The 18,086-nt window shown below is 40.2% G+C and overlaps 1 protein-coding gene across 6 annotated transcripts in view; it reads left to right on the top strand.

The window, feature by feature from the left end:
• The window catches only part of LOC124381899 (zinc finger protein 239-like), a 103,888-nt gene extending 87,101 nt beyond the window's left edge, over positions 1-16,787 (top strand). Inside the window, exons 1-5 of one of the 6 annotated variants that reach the window (XM_046843804.1) lie at positions 9,349-9,519; positions 9,609-9,706; positions 13,134-14,110; positions 14,446-14,865; positions 15,202-16,787. In XM_046843804.1, coding sequence (XP_046699760.1) covers positions 9,635-9,706; positions 13,134-14,110; positions 14,446-14,865; positions 15,202-15,904 — 2,172 coding nt within the window. In that variant the 5' untranslated portion in view covers positions 9,349-9,519; positions 9,609-9,634 and the 3' untranslated portion in view covers positions 15,905-16,787. Of the gene's footprint in view, positions 1-387; positions 478-623; positions 665-3,931; positions 6,061-9,348; positions 9,520-9,608; positions 9,707-13,133; positions 14,111-14,445; positions 14,866-15,201 lie in introns of those variants that run through there. The other 5 variants (XM_046843806.1, XM_046843802.1, XM_046843805.1 and 2 more) reach the window with 5 other exon arrangements.
• Positions 16,788-18,086: the final 1,299 nt, after the last annotated feature.

The raw sequence follows: 18,086 nt of genomic DNA, 5'->3' as shown, positions 1-18,086 counted from the left end.
AATGTCCACCTGGTCCCCAGCCATAATCCAATAAATACTCCATCCTGTTTAAATCCTCCTTTTCATTGATTTGTGAATTGAATTAATTTGTGTGAATCTCCGTTTATTTGTAAACCGAAATTTATGAACAAATAAAAATGGAGAATGATGATAGAAGAGAATGAAGAGTGATAGATGATGAAGTCATGTCTCTCATGAAGCTCAACCACTAAAGATCAGGCACAGTGGCAGACAACCAATCAGATTTCACTTCCTGAAAATGTCTGAGCCAATGATGTTCGAGGATTTTGAATTTGAACACGTTGACCCCGCCCACTGCTTTGTGAATAACCCCTGTTTGTACCTATAGATTTATTTCACGCGCTCCGGTCTGAAGTTAATGTTGGGTTAATCGACGTTCCTTTCGCCGTTATAAATCTATCGCGCGCGAGCTTCAACCCCGTTTTTGTCCCGGATTTAGCGGATTTTTACCCAAAGGTGAGATACAGTGAAATGTAGCAGCTGAGCTGCTCGGGGAACAGCTAGTGGACATTCTGGAGTCATGAACCTCTGCATTTTTCTTCCAGTGTCCTGATTCTTTACACCTCTGATCATGAAATCAGAGTCCAGACGGAGATCTTTAGGAGAACCTCCACACACTCCTGCTGCTGCTGCTGGATCAAAGGTACACTTTATTCATGTGTCTCATCTTTCAGTGTGGTTTGCAGGGCAAAGATACATTATAATGTATTTAAAAATTAAATAAAAAAAACCCCTTAACTTTAAGTGTATCACAATAAACTACTGTTTTTTTATTTATATAAGAAAATCCTTTTACAAGGAAACACGAAATTTCTCCCCAAATCTTTAATCAATTGTCCTATTTGATCTGTTCTTCAGCTTTTTATTCAGTTGATAAAGTAAACAATGTTTGAGACCAACAGCTTTTACACATGCAACCAGTTAACAGATCACATATTCACATGCGTATCCCAGTGATCTCCCAGAGGAAGTTTAGTTTTAAAGTAAAGTATTAAGTGGCGACTGCAAGTTTGTTTAGTTTCTGCCTCGCACTTTAAGATCATTTATTAGTATTACTTTTGAAAATTAGAACCATGTTTCCACTGTGTTGAGTACTAGTGTAGCCTGGAATCACAGTGTTGATGGACCCTAAGAGAACAGGTGGTCTTAGCCTAAAAGGCATCTATTATCAAAATAGGCCAACACAACTACATCTGCTCGAATACACCCCGTTTAATCAGAGCAGAAGCCTGTATGTCAACATAAGCAGTGTTTACATGTGATTATAACAGGACACAACAGTCAGCGGGTAAAATAAGTATCGAAAACGTCACCATTTTTCTCAGTAAATATATTTCATAAGGTGCTATTAATATTGTTAGATTTGTATTATTTCCCATGTGATCAACGATGCCCGTGGTGTCTTTTCTGATCAGGGAAGAATCACAGCACACAGAATGGAGCAATGTTCTTCTTCAGTTTATTGCAGATAACAGACAAGTAAATATACACTGAAAAAACCTGACTTAAAGCTGTTCCTGATTGGGTAAGAAGACATAGCAACTAGAGATGTGTGAGTCCAGATAAAGACTTTCTGTATACCTTACATACTCACATCGGAAAGATCCTATAGACATTAAACAGATAACATATAAATGTGTTTAGAGAACCAGTGTGAAAACCATCTTAACAGTAACAGACCAGAAATCCAGACATACAAAGATATAAAAGCATTCAGAACATTCAGAAGTTTAGAAATCCTTCTGTAACCAATGCAATTGGTATGTTTGCAACAGTAAGGATGCAAAGGTCTTGAGAAAACTCTTCACTTTTACCCATCATGAGATGTTTCTTGTGTGACACCTTGGTAATGGGACACCTTTATACAAGCCATCAGTTGGGACTGAAGCAGCTGATATTGATTTACAATGACAATAGGCAGGATTCTTTCTAATTACTGATTGATATCTACTCCTGTCTTGGCTTTTCATTTCTTTTTGCACCTCCCTGTCTTCATGTGTTCAATACTTTTTATTGTGTGTGTGTGTTGTTTCACAACATTACACAACTTCATTTATGGACCAGTATGGTTTGATTCCTTTGTATGTGTGGATTGCATGGGTTGTTACCAACATCTGATCAAGATTTCATGTCACTAGCAGGGGGGAGGGAGAAAAGGACCTGCGTTACAAATGATGTAGAGTAAAACCCAGAGTGACTTCTTTCCTTCTTCTTCTTTATTCGGATTCTCCCATTAGAGGTCGCCACAGCGGATCATCTGTCTCCATACCCCCTGCCCTCTACATCTGCCTCTTTCCATCCTCAGCATTCTCTTACCAATATACCCCATGCCTATGAAACCATACTGTTGCTCAATCTACCTTATTCTTAAAGATCAGTACCAGCACACTCCTTCTCCATTCTTCAGGCATCTTCTCACCCTCCAAAATCCTGTTAAACAATCTTGTTAAAAACTCCACTGCATCTCCTAAACATCTCCATGCTTCTACCGGTATGTCATCTGGTCCAAACCAACTTTCCACTCTTCATCCTCTTAATCACTGCTCTCACTTCCTCCTTACTAATCCTATCCACTACCTGCTTCACATCTCCACACCATCCAACCTTCTCTCTCATTTTCCTCATTCATCAGCTGCTGCTGCCCTCCATCTTCCCAACACACTCTCCTCACTAAGCATTTCACTGCATGTCGTACCCTGTATGTATGTGTATGTGACGAATAAAATTTGATTTGATTTGATTGATTTGATCACTAGTCAACACATTTCCATCTCCAACCTTTTATTGCTCTAACTTGCAGCACATTCTTCCCAGCTCAGTCCCTCTGCCTGGCCAATCGATACAAATCCTTTTTAAATAATACCAACATTTAAAGAACCAACCCGAACCTCCACTGTCCTCCACTTCTCCTTTCCCTGCTGTCTCTGTAGGTGTCTTCCTCCTCTCCTTCTCCTCCTTCGGCCAACCGTAGCCCAATTTCCACCGGTACCCTGTTGGCTAATGATACCTGTGGTGGTCGTTGGTAACCCAGGCCTCGACCGATCCGTTATGAAATTCTGATTTTTGATCCGCATGTTTGATTTGGCACATGTTTTACACTGGATGTCCTTCATAACGCAACCCTCCACATGTATCCGCGGTTGAGACCTGCTATAAGAGTGCACTGACTTGTGCAACACTTATGGCTGGGTCAGAGTATCTTCTTTCCAAATGTATCTCAATTGTGTATGTAGAACACTTTGGTCAGTAACTGTTCACATTTACATTTAGGTAGGTGATTTTCAGCTGAGAGTCTGAAAGCAGAGGTACATGCTAACAAGTTGATTGAAAATGCCCTCATAGGCCATTAGGAGGAAGTAGGTTGCTGCTTTTGACAGCCACAGATAATTACTTGCAGTCGTCATCAATGTATTGTTTTCCCAACCACAGGAATTTTCACACATCATTTGGAAGACAGCATGCAGATCAGCTCAGTAGGTACTGATTGTTTGCACCAGTCCAGATTTTGAGCTTTGTCTAATGAGAGCTACTATTAGCAAATGTTCTGAATCAAACATGTATTTTGCTAAATCCAAAAGCACCCAAACATTGCTTGAACATAGTTTCAAGTAGCTTTGTGATCGTGGACTGAATCCTGTTAAGCTCTGATGTTATCACAGAAGCACAACAGGTTCCACAGTCTTTTTCTCTGTCTTCTGGAATTGAAAATGAGATGATATATTGCTGCCTGGTCTGGTACTGGGAAAACTCCTCCACATTGAAGACATAAAGTTTTCTAAAACACCTCAAAATACCTCTCATTTAACTTGTTTTAAACCATATCAGATTACTATAGCAGACATTTCTGATAACATGAAGACCAAATCTAAAATTATTACAGTATATTAAATCATTTTATTTTGTTTTCCAGATGCACCACTGCTCAGATTGTGGGAAGAGTTTTACTAAAATTGCTGTTCTAAAAAGACACCAACGTATCCACACACGAGAGAAACTGTATCACTGTGATCAGTGTGAGAAGAGTTTTACTCATCAGAGTAATCTCAAAAGACACCAGCATATCCACACAGGAGTGAAGCCGTATCAGTGTGAACAGTGTGGAAAGAGTTTTACTCAACAGGGTAATCTCAAATCACACCAGAGTATCCACACAGGAGAGAAGCTGTATCCCTGTAAACAGTGTGGAAAGAGTTTTACTCACCCGAGAACTCTCAAATCACACCAACGTATCCACACAGGAGAGAAACTGTATCACTGTGATCAGTGTGAGAAGAGTTTTACTCATCAGAGTAGTCTCAAAAGACACCAGCATATCCACACAGGAGAGAAGCCGTATCAGTGTGAACAGTGTGGGAAGAGTTTTAATCGTCAGCGTAGTCTCAAATCGCACCAGTGTATCCACACAGGAAAGAAGCCTTATCACTGTGAACAGTGTGGGAAGAGTTTTACTCATCAGAGTCATCTGCTTAGACACCAGCGTATCCACACAGGAGAGAAGCCGTATCACTGTGAACGGTGTGGGAAGAGTTTTACTCAGCAGGGTATTCTCAGATTACACCAGCGTATCCACACAGGAGAGAAACTGTATCACTGTGAACAGTGTTCGAAGAGTTTTACTCACCCGAGTAGTCTCAAAGTACACCAGCGTATCCACACAGGAGAGAAGCCGTATCACTGTGAACAGTGTGGGAAGATTTTTACTCAACAAGGTATTCTCATATTACACCAGCGTATCCACACAGGAGAGAAGCCTTATCATTGTGAACAGTGTGGGAAGAGTTTTACTCACCCGAGTAGTCTCAAAGTACACCAGCGTATCCATACAGGAGAGAAGCCGTATCACTGTGAACAGTGTGGGAAGAGTTTTACTCATCAGAGTAATTTTAGAATACACCAGCGTGTCCACACTGGGGTGAAGCCGTATTACTGTGAACAATGTGGGAAGAGTTTTACTCAACAGGATCATCTCAAATCACACCAAAGTATCCACACAGGAGAGAAGCCGTATCCCTGTGAACAGTGTGGGAAGAGTTTTAGTGCTCGGAGTGTCCTCCTCAGCCACCAGCAGAGTCATACAGGACAGAAGCTGAACCTCTGTGGACAGTGTGGACGGAGCTATGTTTATCAAAGCTCATTAAGGAACCACAAGTGCTCTAACATACAACCATAAAACAAATCATCTTCTTAAATTTCTTATTTGAAGGGATGTAAAGTGAAATTGTACTGTATCGGGGGAACTTTAAATTGTAAAGTTAATTTTAATTATCTTTAACAAACTGGACACCTTTCCAGGCCATCAGAACATTGTTGGTCCATCTACAGTTACACTACAACTACACTTAATGGCAACATGCAACAAGGCTACCTGAGCATCTCACCCATATGTGCTTTCTGAACATTATCTAATGGAACTGCTTTCAATTCGTTGTCCCCTGAGCCCAGTGTTACTGATCTACTGCAAACTTGAGCTTGATCACACGGTTACACAGCAAGATTAGGGAATAGATTTTTGTTGTATATGTCTGGACCTATAAGAATTAAAGTGCAGACAAATCTCATGCTGTCTTTTTTAAATCTAAAATGTTAAATGTATAAACCTTTAGGTATTTTGCACCGACGTACATTATTTGTGTTTCTCTAACTTTGAATAAGTTTATTAGTCAACTGTAAGGTTTGGTTGAGGAGTGGTAATGGTATGGGGCTGTACTTTAGGGGTAAGACTCAGCCTCTGACTTAAAGTGGAGGGAAATGTTAATTACTTTAGCGTACCTAAACATTTTGTACAATGCTATGCTTCTAATATTGTGGGAATAGTTTGGAGACGGCCCTTTATTAATCCAGCATGACTGTGCCACAGTGCACAAACTAAGGTTTATAAAGACATGGTTGGATGAGTTTGGTGTGGAAGAACTGAACTGGCCTGCACAGAGCTCTAATCTCGACTTCACTGAACACCTTTGAGATTAAGGTGAATGTTGAAAGTTGATTATTCTAAATGGACTGTATGAGTTTCGGTGTCATTAAAAATGTCTTCAGGAACATTTTTTGTGATTATTATCCAAAGTATGGGGGTGGTAGTATAATGTTGTGGGGCTGCTTTGCTGCAGAAGGGACTGGTTGCACTTTACAAAATAGATGTCATCATGAGAAAAGAAAATAATGTGGATATATTAAAGCAACATCTGAAAACATCAGCTAGGAAGTTAAAGCTTGGGCGCAAATGGGTCTTCCAAATGAACAATGACCCCAAGCATACAAAATTCCTGCAAACAATTGTAGAAAGCTTGTGGAAGGAAACCCAAAACGTTTGGCCCAAGTGAAACAGTTTTGAGGCAATTCCACCAAAAATACTTAGGAAGTGTATGTATACTTCTGACTATGATGAAAGTGATAAAAAAAAATACATAAAAATTCTCCCTCGTTTGATTCTGACATTTAACAAATGCAAAAAAATGTTTAATATTTATTGATTTAAAACAGAAAAAGTTTACTCTGATTTAATGTATGACAGTAAAGAAATAAAAGTTGTTTTTTTCTGAAGTGTATGTAAATATCTGGTTTTAACTGTATATGTATATTATATATGTATATGACCCCGAACTGGCCGCACGATCTGAGGTATCTGTGGAACTACTTACTGGCTGAATATTTGTCAGAAAGAAATAATAGATAGATACTGACAATAGTCCAGATTCAAAGCGTCCCATTGCAATTGTCACTAAAGTGTTCATGTGTTAGGTGTTTTCCTGGTTTAGACCCTGAATGGCCTGTGGGAAGAATCTACTCTTCATTCTCCCTCTGTTTGCCTTCAAGGATCTGAAGCGCTTTTCTGAATGCAACACAGAAAAGAGGACTTTTTTACTGGGATGGTTGAGGTCCTCCAATATCCACTTTCCAGCCCTGGTCCAGCACCGCTTGCTGTACATGTTCTGCAGGTCAGGGAGCTCCAAACGCTCAGCTGACTGTTCCACCCTCTGGTGCCTGCCCTGCTTGGTGCATTTCTCGAACCAAGAAGTGATGCTATCCATCAGGACACTTTCAACGGTGCAGATGAAGAAAGACCTTAGCACCAGAGAGGGTGATTTAAAATCTCTTAAGCATCTCAGGTATGTGGGTATGGGGTCAGAGTGGGCAGTTTGATGGGCTGAATGTGGGCCCCAGCTTAGTCAGGGATGTGCCCCAGTTAGGTTACCCATTTTGTTTATTCGAGGGCCCTGTATGGGCCATATTTGGGCTATATTTAGCTATATTATTTAACTGATGATAAATTCAATTGATATGTGTTTTGTGTGTTTCATATGATCTAAACAAAAAATTGTATATTAACAATAACATAGTATGACCTTTTAGTAAAATAAAAGAAAGAAAATCGCTTGTGCAACTCACAAAGTCTCCCATTGGCTCCTGTGTTCCCGCCTTCTCGTTCTGATGAAACGGTCATCACTCACTACCACTGATCACCTGACCTGACCTGACCTGACCTGACCTCTCTGTCATGGTAAGAAATTATCTTTTTGTTTTAAATTAATAACATTTTACTGTGGTTTTAATTTAATGTATACTTCTGAAAGATTTGTGGTGATTAAAGTTACAGGCATGATATAATGAAGGTCAGTGTGGAGATTGAACTGGTTTACCTCAGAGATAAACACCTGTGGAGAAACTGAACATTCTTAATGATTAGCAGATAACTAGGAAATTGTCTACTAAAATGTGGAAATAATGACTTTCAAGCTATTTTCACCCGTGTTTCCTCCATGATATCAGGAGGGTGAAACAGTAAAAGCAGTGTGGAGTCTTTTTCTCTTTCACTACCTTTATAACATGTGTATATACAATACACAGAGAAAAGCTCTGAGGAGATTGTGACAATATTTAACATTATTTTTATGTGATTTAGGTGAAATAGGTAGAAAAAACGTTCATATTTATATCATTTCTAAACATTAATAAAAAAAAAATTATACGTTATGATTAAGTTAAAGATAATGAATGTCATTTTGCGCCGTTCAGAAAGTCAGTCATTTCTTCAGTTGCAGTATGTTGAACTTTCTGGTCCACCGTGATCCGAGGTGTGACTTACATCTTTCAGCTGATCAGAATCATTGTTCAATCACTGGCTTTTGGCAATGACCAAATATTTGTTTAAGAGTCAAGTTCAGACGCAAGGTTGATATTTTAATTGTTACGTTCATAAGTTTTGGATTCCATGACTGGTCCCCCGGCATAAGTTATTACTGCGTGAGGCAGAGGTGGGAACAATTCACTGATGAGATTCTAGGATATGTCTTAATTATATTGATGCATGTTTTTTTAGATGCTGCTGTAACTGGTAGTAATTTAAAATGTACTAAATTGCCTTTTCTTTCTTTACTGTTTTGTAGGTGAGCAGCTGAGGAATCTGCATAGACCTACCAGTGAAATATTCTACTTTAGTAATTCTGTTATTCCTGTTTCCTGTTTTTTTTTTTTTTACTTAAATTAATTTAAATTAAATGTGATTTACACATTCTGAGTTGAAGTCATTTATTTTTTTAAGCATAGAGCAGCACATAAAATCAACTAATATTAGTTCTTTGTTTGGTCAGGCACAGTTTTACATTGTAACTGAGGTTTGAAATGGTTTGACAGTGGATTTTCTATAGTAAGATTAAGTACACATTAAGTTCACCAACAGAAATCAATCATTAAATTAGTAAATGGGACCCAATTCTCACCACTGTGGTCCCATAACAACTCCATAAAGGGGCCATTTGTGGGTTGTGGGCCTCATAAGGGTCCTTTTTGTAGTCCATTTTGGCCCCATTTTTAACATCTATTTGGGACCCAAATAAGCCCATATAAAGAACACCAATATCAGTGGCCCCTCTGGGCTAACACACATGGGGCCCATGTGGAGCCGATGGACAAATCTCTCTGGACCCCATTAGGGTTGCCCATGCAGGGCCAAAGTGACAGCCCATCAAAAACCCACATGGGGCCCACATTAAAATGTTGGCTGGGAACGTGACAGGACCAACACAGGTCCTGAGTGATGTGAACATCTAAGTATTCATTCCTGTTTAAATCCCATTTACATTTGTGAATTAAATTAATTTGTGTGAATCTCCGTTTATTTGTAAACGGAAATTTATGAACAAATAAAAATGGAGAATGATGATAGAAGAGAATGAAGAGTGATAGATGATGAAGTCATGTCTCACATGAAGCTCAACCACTAAAGATCAGGCACAGTGGCAGACAACCAATCAGATTTCACTTCCTGACAATGTCTGAGCCAATGATGTTTGCGGATTTAGAACTCGAGTCGTTGGCCCCGCCCACTGCTTTTGTGATCTGTTTTTGTACCTATAGACTTCTTTCACGCGCTCCGGTCTGAAGTTAATGTTGGGCTCGTGAGTTTTTCTCCACATCGACGTTCCTTTCCTCGTTATAAATCTATCGCGCGCGAGCTTCAACCCCGTTTTTGTCCTGGATTTAGCGGATTTTTACCCAAAGGTGAGATACAGTGAAATGTAGCAGCTGAGCTGCTCGGGGAACAGCTAGTGGACATTCTGGAGTCATGAACCTCTGCATTTTTCTTCCAGGGTCCTGATTCTTTACACCTCTGATCATGAAATCAGAGTCCAGAAGGAGATCTTTAGGAGAACCTCCACACACTCCTGCTGCTGCTGCTGGATCAAAGGTACACTTTATTCATGTGTCTCATCTTTCAGTGTGGTTTGCAGGGCAAAGATACATCATAATGTATTTTAAAATAAAATAAAAAAAAAACAACTTTAAGTGTATCACAATAAACTACTTTTTTATTATTTATATAAAAACCCTTTTTCAAGGAAACACGAAATTTCTCCCCAAATCTTTAATCAATTGTCCTATTTGATCTGTTCTTCAGCTTTCTACTCAGTTGATAAAGTAAACAATGTTTGAGACCAACAGCTTTTACACATGCAACCAGTTAACAGATCACATTCACATGCGTATCCCAGTGATCTCCCAGAGGAAGTTTAGTTTTAAAGTAAAGTATTAAGTGGCGACTGCAAGTTTGTTTAGCTTCTGCCTCGCACTTTAAGATCATTTATTAGTATTACTTTTGAAAATTAGAACCATGTTTCCACTGTGTTGAGTACTAGTGTAGCCTGGAATCACAGTGTTGATGGACCCTAAGAGAACAGGTGGTCTTAGCCTAAAAGGCATCTATTATCAAAATAGGCCAACACAACTACATCTGCTCGAATACACCCCGTTTAATCAGAGCAGAAGCCTGTATGTCAACATAAGCAGTGTTTACATGTGATTATAACAGGAGACAACATACAGCGGGTAAAATAAGTATCGAAAACGTCACCATTTTTCTCAGTAAATATATTTCATAAGGTTATGCTATTGATATTGTTAGATTTGTATTATTTCCCATGTGATCAACGATGCCCGTGGTGTCTTTTCTGATCAGGGAAGAATCACAGCACACAGAATGGAGCAATGTTCTTATTCAGTTTATTGCAGATAACAGACAAGTAAATATACACTGAAAAAAACCTGACTTAAAGCTGTTTCCTTTTTCTTCTTCATTCGGATTCTCCCATTAGGGGTCGCCACAGCGGATCATCTGTCTTCATACCCCCTGCCCTCTACATTTGCCTCTTTCCATCCTTAGCGTTCTCTTACCAATATACCCCATTAAACTATACTGTTGCTCACAGATGGTCACCTCTTCTCTCAGCCTGGCTTCCACTTCTCTTTCCCATAACTTCATGTTATGACTGATCAACTTTATTCCCCTGTAGTTACTTAAGGTCTCCACATCTCCCTTATTCCTAAAGATCAGTACCAGCACACTCCTTCTCCATTCCTCAGGGATCCTCTCACCATCCAAAATCCTGTTAAACAATTTTGTTAAAAACTCCACTGCATCTCCTAAACGTCTCCATGCTTCTACCGATATGTCATCTGGTCCAACCGACTTTCCACTCTTCATCCTCTTAATCAATTCAATTCAATTCATTTTTATTTGTATAGCGCTTTTAACAATGAACATTGTCTCAAAGCAGCTTTACACAGATAATGTAGTGATTAAAAATGAATATGTTGTTTATGAGTAAGTTTGTCTCTGATGAGCAAGCCAGTGGCGACTATGGCAAGGAAAAACTCCCCGAGATGGCATAAGGAAGAAACCTTGAGAGGAACCAGACTCAAGAGGGAACCCCTCCTCATCTGGGTTACACCGAATGTCCATTTGTAGCAGATCACTGCTCTCACTTCCTCCTTACTAATCCTATCCACTTCCTGCTTCACCATCTCCACACCATCCAACCTTCTCCCTCTTATTTACCTCATTCATCATCTGCTCAAAATACTCCCTCCATCTTCTCAACACACTCTCCTCACTAGTCAACACATTTCCATCTCCATCCTTTATTGCCCTAACTTGCAGCACATCCTTCCCAGCTCGGTCTCTCTGCCTGGACAATCAGTACAAATCCTTTTCCAATTCTTTTGTGTCCAACTTCTCCTACAACTCCTCATATGCCGTTTCCTTGTCTTTCACCACATCCCTCTTCACCTGCTGCTGCATCTCCTTGTACTCCTGCCTACTTTTCTCATCACTCTGTCGATCCCAATTATGTTTTTCCAACCTCTTCATCCTTATGCTCTGCTGCACTTCCTCATTCCACCACCACACACTCCTCTCACACTACAGTCTTTCTCCTTCAGTTTCCACCATTTTATTCTTCTTACAGTCCTCTATCTACTCCTCTTCTTACATTTACATTTGCGGCATTTAGCAGACGCCCTTATCCAGAGCGACGTACAAACGTGCTTTAAATCTCTAGTAATGAATAAATCTACACTGGTAAGCAAGATTACAAACTCAATATAACTATAACTCGAATTCTACAAACTTGGAAAGTGCTGATGTAGGTATTTTAGGAAGAGGTAGGTCTTCAGTCGTCGCTTAAAGATAATCAGGGACTCTGCTGTACGGACATCTAGGGGAAGTTCATTCCACCACCTCGGTGCCAGAACAGAGAAGAACCTTGAATTGTACTTACCTCTCATTCTGAGAGAAGGTGGTACCAATCGAGCAGTGCTGGAGGATCTCAGACAGCGTGGTGCAGTCTTCTTTATCTCCAAAACCATCCTACAGACCACTACCCGATGCTGTCTAGCTACACTGTTCCCTGGCAACACCTTCTTCTTCTTCTTCTTTTGGCTTTTCCCATTAGGGGGCACCACAGCGGATCATCCGTCTCCATACCCTCCCCCTACCCCCCATCCTCTACATCTGCCTCTTTCACACCAACTACCTGCATGTCTTTCTTCACCACATCCATAACCCTCCTCCTTGGCCTTCCTCTTTTCCTCCTTCCCGGTGGCTCCATCCTCAGCATTCTCCTACCGATATACCCCATGTCCCTTCATGTCCAACCATCTCAATCTCACCTTGTCTCCAAAACGCCCTACATGTGCTGTCCTTCTAATAAACTGGATAATATACTCGCTGTCTCTGGCAACACCTTACAGTCGCCAATTTCCTTCAGGTTGCATCTTTTATATAGAACATAGTCCACCTGTGTGAACCTTTCTCCACTCTTATACGTCACTCTATGCTCTTCATTCTTCTAAAAAAAAACGTGTTCACCACTGCCAAGAAAAATCTTCCACAATCTGTACTTCCACATTCCTCTCCTTAATTCCATACCTACCATCACCTCCTCATCAACTCTGGTCCCTTTACCTACATGCCCTTTAAAGTGCACCAATCACCAATCTTTCATTCCTAGGTTCACCTTCTACCACTTCATCTAACTCACTCCAGAATTTTTCCTTCTCCTCCATCTCACAGCCCACCTGTGGAGCATAAACACTGATGACATTTATCATCACCCCTTCAACTTCCAGCTTCACCTTCATCACCCTATCAGAAACTCTCTTCACCTCCACTACACTCTTACTGTACTCCTCCTTCAGAATCCCCCCCTACACCATTTCTCTTTCCATCCACACCATGATAGAACAGTTTAAACACCTCCAATGTTCCTGGTCTTACTCACTTTCCACCAAATCTAAAATTATTACAGTATATTGAACCATTTTATTTTGTTTTCCAGATGCACCACTGCTCAGATTGTGGGAAGAGTTTTACTAAAATTTCTGTTCTGAAAAGACACCAACGTATCCACACAGGAGAGAAGCCTTATCACTGTGAAGAGTGTGGGAAGAGTTTTACTCATCAGAGTAGTCTCAAACGACACCAGCATATCCACACAGGAGAGAAGCCGTATGAGTGTGGGCAGTGTGAGAAGCGTTTTAATCGTCAGAGTCATCTGCTAAGACACCAACGTATCCACACAGGAGAGAGGCCGTATCGCTGTGAACAGTGTGGGAAGAGTTTTACTTCTCAGAGTAGTCTCAAAAGACACCAGCGTATCCACTCAGGAGAGAAGCCGTATCAGTGTGGGCAGTGTGAGAAGAGCTTTAATCGTCAGAGCAGTCTTAAATTACACCAGCGTATCCACACAGGAGAGAAGCTGTGTTACTGTGAACAGTGTGGGAAGAGTTTTAATCATCAGAGTAATCTCAAATTACACCAGCGTATCCACTCAGGAGAGAAGCCGTATCAGTGTGGGCAGTGTGAGAAGAGTTTTAATCATCAGAGTAGTCTCAAATTACACCAGCGTATCCACACAGGAGAGAAGCCGTATTACTGTGAACAGTGCGGGAAGAGTTTTAATCATAAGAGTAATTTTAGAATACACCAGCGTGTCCACACAGAAGAGAAGCCGTATCGCTGTGAACAGTGTGGGAAGAGTTTTACTTATCAGAGGCATCTCAAATCACACCAGAGTATCCACACAGGAGAGAAACCCTATTATTGTGAACAGTGTGGGAAGAGTTTTAATTATAAGAGTAATTTTACAATACACCAGCGTATCCACACTGGAGTGAAGCCGTATTACTGTGAACAGTGTGGGAAGAGTTTTAATCATCAGAGTGATCTCAAAGTACACCAGCGTATCCACACAGGAGAGAAGCCGTATCGCTGTGAACAGTGTGGGAAGAGTTTTAATCATCATAGTAGTCTCAAATTACACCAGCGTATCCACACAGGAGAGAGGCCGTATCGCTGTGAACAGTGTGGGAAGAGTTTTACTTCTCAGAGTAGTCTCAAAGACACCAGCGTATCCACTCAGGAGAGAAGCCGTATCAGTGTGGGCAGTGTGAGAAGAGCTTTAATCGTCAGAGCAGTCTTAAATTACACCAGCGTATCCACACAGGAGAGAAGCTGTGTTACTGTGAACAGTGTGGGAAGAGTTTTAATCATCAGAGTAATCTCAAATTACACCAGCGTATCCACTCAGGAGAGAAGCCGTATCAGTGTGGGCAGTGTGAGAAGAGTTTTAATCATCAGAGTAGTCTCAAATTACACCAGCGTATCCACACAGGAGAGAAGCCGTATTACTGTGAACAGTGCGGGAAGAGTTTTAATCATAAGAGTAATTTTAGAATACACCAGCGTGTCCACACAGAAGAGAAGCCGTATCGCTGTGAACAGTGTGGGAAGAGTTTTACTTCTCAGAGGCATCTCAAAACACACCAGAGTATCCACACAGGAGAGAAACCCTATTATTGTGAACAGTGTGGGAAGAGTTTTAATTATAAGAGTAATTTTACAATACACCAGCGTATCCACACTGGAGTGAAGCCGTATTACTGTGAACAGTGTGGGAAGAGTTTTAATCATCAGAGTGATCTCAAAGTACACCAGCGTATCCACACAGGAGAGAAGCCGTATCGCTGTGAACAGTGTGGGAAGAGTTTTAATCATCATAGTAGTCTCAAATTACACCAGCGTATCCACACAGGAGAGAGGCCGTATCGCTGTGAACAGTGTGGGAAGAGTTTTACTTCTCAGAGTAGTCTCAAAAGACACCAGCGTATCCACTCAGGAGAGAAGCCGTATCAGTGTGGGCAGTGTGAGAAGAGTTTTAATCGTCAGAGCAGTCTTAAATTACACCAGCGTATCCACACAGGAGAGAAGCTGTGTTACTGTGAACAGTGTGGGAAGAGTTTTAATCATCAGAGTAATCTCAAATTACACCAGCGTATCCACTCAGGAGAGAAGCCGTATCAGTGTGGGCAGTGTGAGAAGAGTTTTAATCATCAGAGTAGTCTCAAATTACACCAGCGTATCCACACAGGAGAGAAGCCGTATTACTGTGAACAGTGCGGGAAGAGTTTTAATCATAAGAGTAATTTTAGAATACACCAGCGTGTCCACACAGAAGAGAAGCCGTATCGCTGTGAACAGTGTGGGAAGAGTTTTACTTATCAGAGGCATCTCAAATCACACCAGAGTATCCACACAGGAGAGAAACCCTATTATTGTGAACAGTGTGGGAAGAGTTTTAATTATAAGAGTAATTTTACAATACACCAGCGTATCCACACTGGAGTGAAGCCGTATTACTGTGAACAGTGTGGGAAGAGTTTTAATCATCAGAGTGATCTCAAAGTACACCAGCGTATCCACACAGGAGAGAAGCCGTATCGCTGTGAACAGTGTGGGAAGAGTTTTAATCATCATAGTAGTCTCAAATTACACCAGCGTATCCACACAGGAGAGAAGCCGTATCGCTGTGAACAGTGTGGGAAGAGTTTTAATCATAGGAGTAATTTTAGAATGCACCAGCGTATCCACACACGAGAGAAGCCGTATCGCTGTGAACAGTGTGGGAAGAGTTTTAGTGCCCAGAGCACCCTCCTCAGCCACCAGCAGCGTCATACAGGACAGAAGCTGTACATCTGTGGACAGTGTGGACGGAGCTATGTTTATCAAAACTCATTAAGGAACCACAAGTGTTCTAACATACAACAATAAACTCATGATGTTTATTTGTAAAACAAATCAGCTTCTTAAATGTCTTATTTGAAGGGATGTAAAGGGAAATTGTACTGTAAATATTGGGGAACTTTAAATTGTAATGTTAATGTTAATTATCTCTAACAAACTGGACACCTTTCCAAGCCATCAGAACATTGTTGGTCCATCTACAGCTACACTACAACCTAACTTTATGGCAACATGTATGAGGCTACCTGAGCATCTCACCCATATGTGCTTTCTAAAAATTATCTAATGGAACTGCTTCCAATCCATGGTCCCCTGAGCCCAGTGTTACTGATTTACTGCAAACTTGAGCTTGATCACACGGTTACACAGCAAGATCAGGGAATAGATTTTTGTTGTATATGTCTGAACCTATAAGAATTAAAGTGCAGACAAATCCCACACTAAGTCTTTTTTAAATCTAAAATGTTAAATGTATAAACTTTAGGTATTTTGCACCAACATTCATTATTTGTGTTTCTCTAACTTCGAATAAGTTTATTAGTCAACTGTAAGGTTTGGTTGAGGAGTGGTAATTGTATGGGGCTGTACTTTAGGGGTAAGACTCAGCCCCTGACTTAAAGTGTAGGGAAATGTTAAATACTTTAGTGTACCTAAACATTTTATACAATGCTATGCTTCTAATATTGTGAGACAGTCCTTTATTAATCCAGCATGACTGTGCCACAGTGCACAAACTGAGGTTCATAAAGACATGGTTGGATGAGTTTGGTGTGGAAGAACTGAAGCGGCCTGCACAGAGCTCTCATCTCGACTTCACTGAACACCTTTGAGATTAAGGTGAATGTTAAAAGTTGATTATTCTAAATGGACTGTATGAGTCTCGGTGTCATTAAAAATGTCTTCAGAATCATTTTTTTGTGATTATTTCATGAACAGTTCACTTATTATTCTCTTGCTATTGTTTGTTAACTTATACTTTTTTTTTTTAAGAAAGAAAATAGAAATGCTGGTGATAGAAACAATGTTTTGATTCTATATCATAGATGATTATGAAGTATCAACAGATCATCATTGTTATTTACAAAATTAAATTTCAGTTATTAACAAAATTCTATTGTACAGGAAGAATAAAATGGAAAGCAATCAACTTTAATGTGGAATCATTAAAATCTGTGTTTCCAGGGTCCAACTGTGACACTCAGTAACTTCAGGAGTCTCAGTATAGAATTGTATGCAGTTCTCACTGCTCTGAATATAAGAACACCCGAGCTTCATCACCAAATGGAAATAAAAGTTAATTAATAACCAAAATAACTAAAATCTAATAGATATTTACACTACATGCTGCATACGAAAATTACATGTGCACACAAATTTTAGACAACTAATTTCCACTTAAATATAAAGAAATATAAAGAAGCTCAGTGTTGCAAAGACTAAATAATACAGATTTATTTACAGGTAGTCGTCGACTTACGACCTATGCAACTTATGACTACAATCGCTAGCCGCGGCATACGACAGTGTGTACCAGCTCCCAGCATCATTTCACAGTACTGTAGTACATGTAGCCTACTCTACTTATGTCGTGTTACGACTACCTGTATATTTAAATACACTTTTGCTCCACTATTACATTGGGATTAGTTTACACACTGAAATACCTTATACAAATTGCACAGAGTGGGTAGTTTATTAGTCGTATTTATCTACATTATAAGTGTAATATGTTGGCAAACATTTCATAATTAAAGCCAGCGCTGGCAAAGGTTCACACATCCTTCACTCAGTAGAAGTACAGTTACTCATGTTTTAAAATACTCAGGTAAAAGTTGAAGTACTGACTATACATTTTTTTACTCAAGTTTAGGTAAAGAGGTTTGGGCTCTGACATTAAGTACATTAAGTAAAAAGTAGTCATTACTACTACCTGTTTTAGTACGCTGGTCCCCCATGTCATGTACCATGGTTTTGGAGGTAAAGAAGAAAAGGAGTAGATTGAGGACTGGAAAAAGGATAAGATGGTGGAAACTGAAGGAGGAAGACTGTAGTGTGAGGTTTAGGGAAGAGGTCAGACGGGCTCGGTGGTGGTGAAGAGGTGCTGGATGATTGTGGAACTACTGCAGAAGTTGGAGAAACAGAATTGGGATCGACAGAGTGATGAAAAAGTATGCAGGAGTACAAGGAGATGCAGCAGCAGGTGAAGAGG

This window comes from Silurus meridionalis, chromosome 29 (genome assembly GCF_014805685.1).
Source record: "Silurus meridionalis isolate SWU-2019-XX chromosome 29, ASM1480568v1, whole genome shotgun sequence".
In the NCBI taxonomy this organism is placed as follows: Eukaryota; Metazoa; Chordata; class Actinopteri; order Siluriformes; family Siluridae; genus Silurus; species Silurus meridionalis.
The sequence above is the reverse complement of the archived record's forward strand: the minus strand, read 5'-3'. Positions and strand labels throughout refer to the sequence as shown.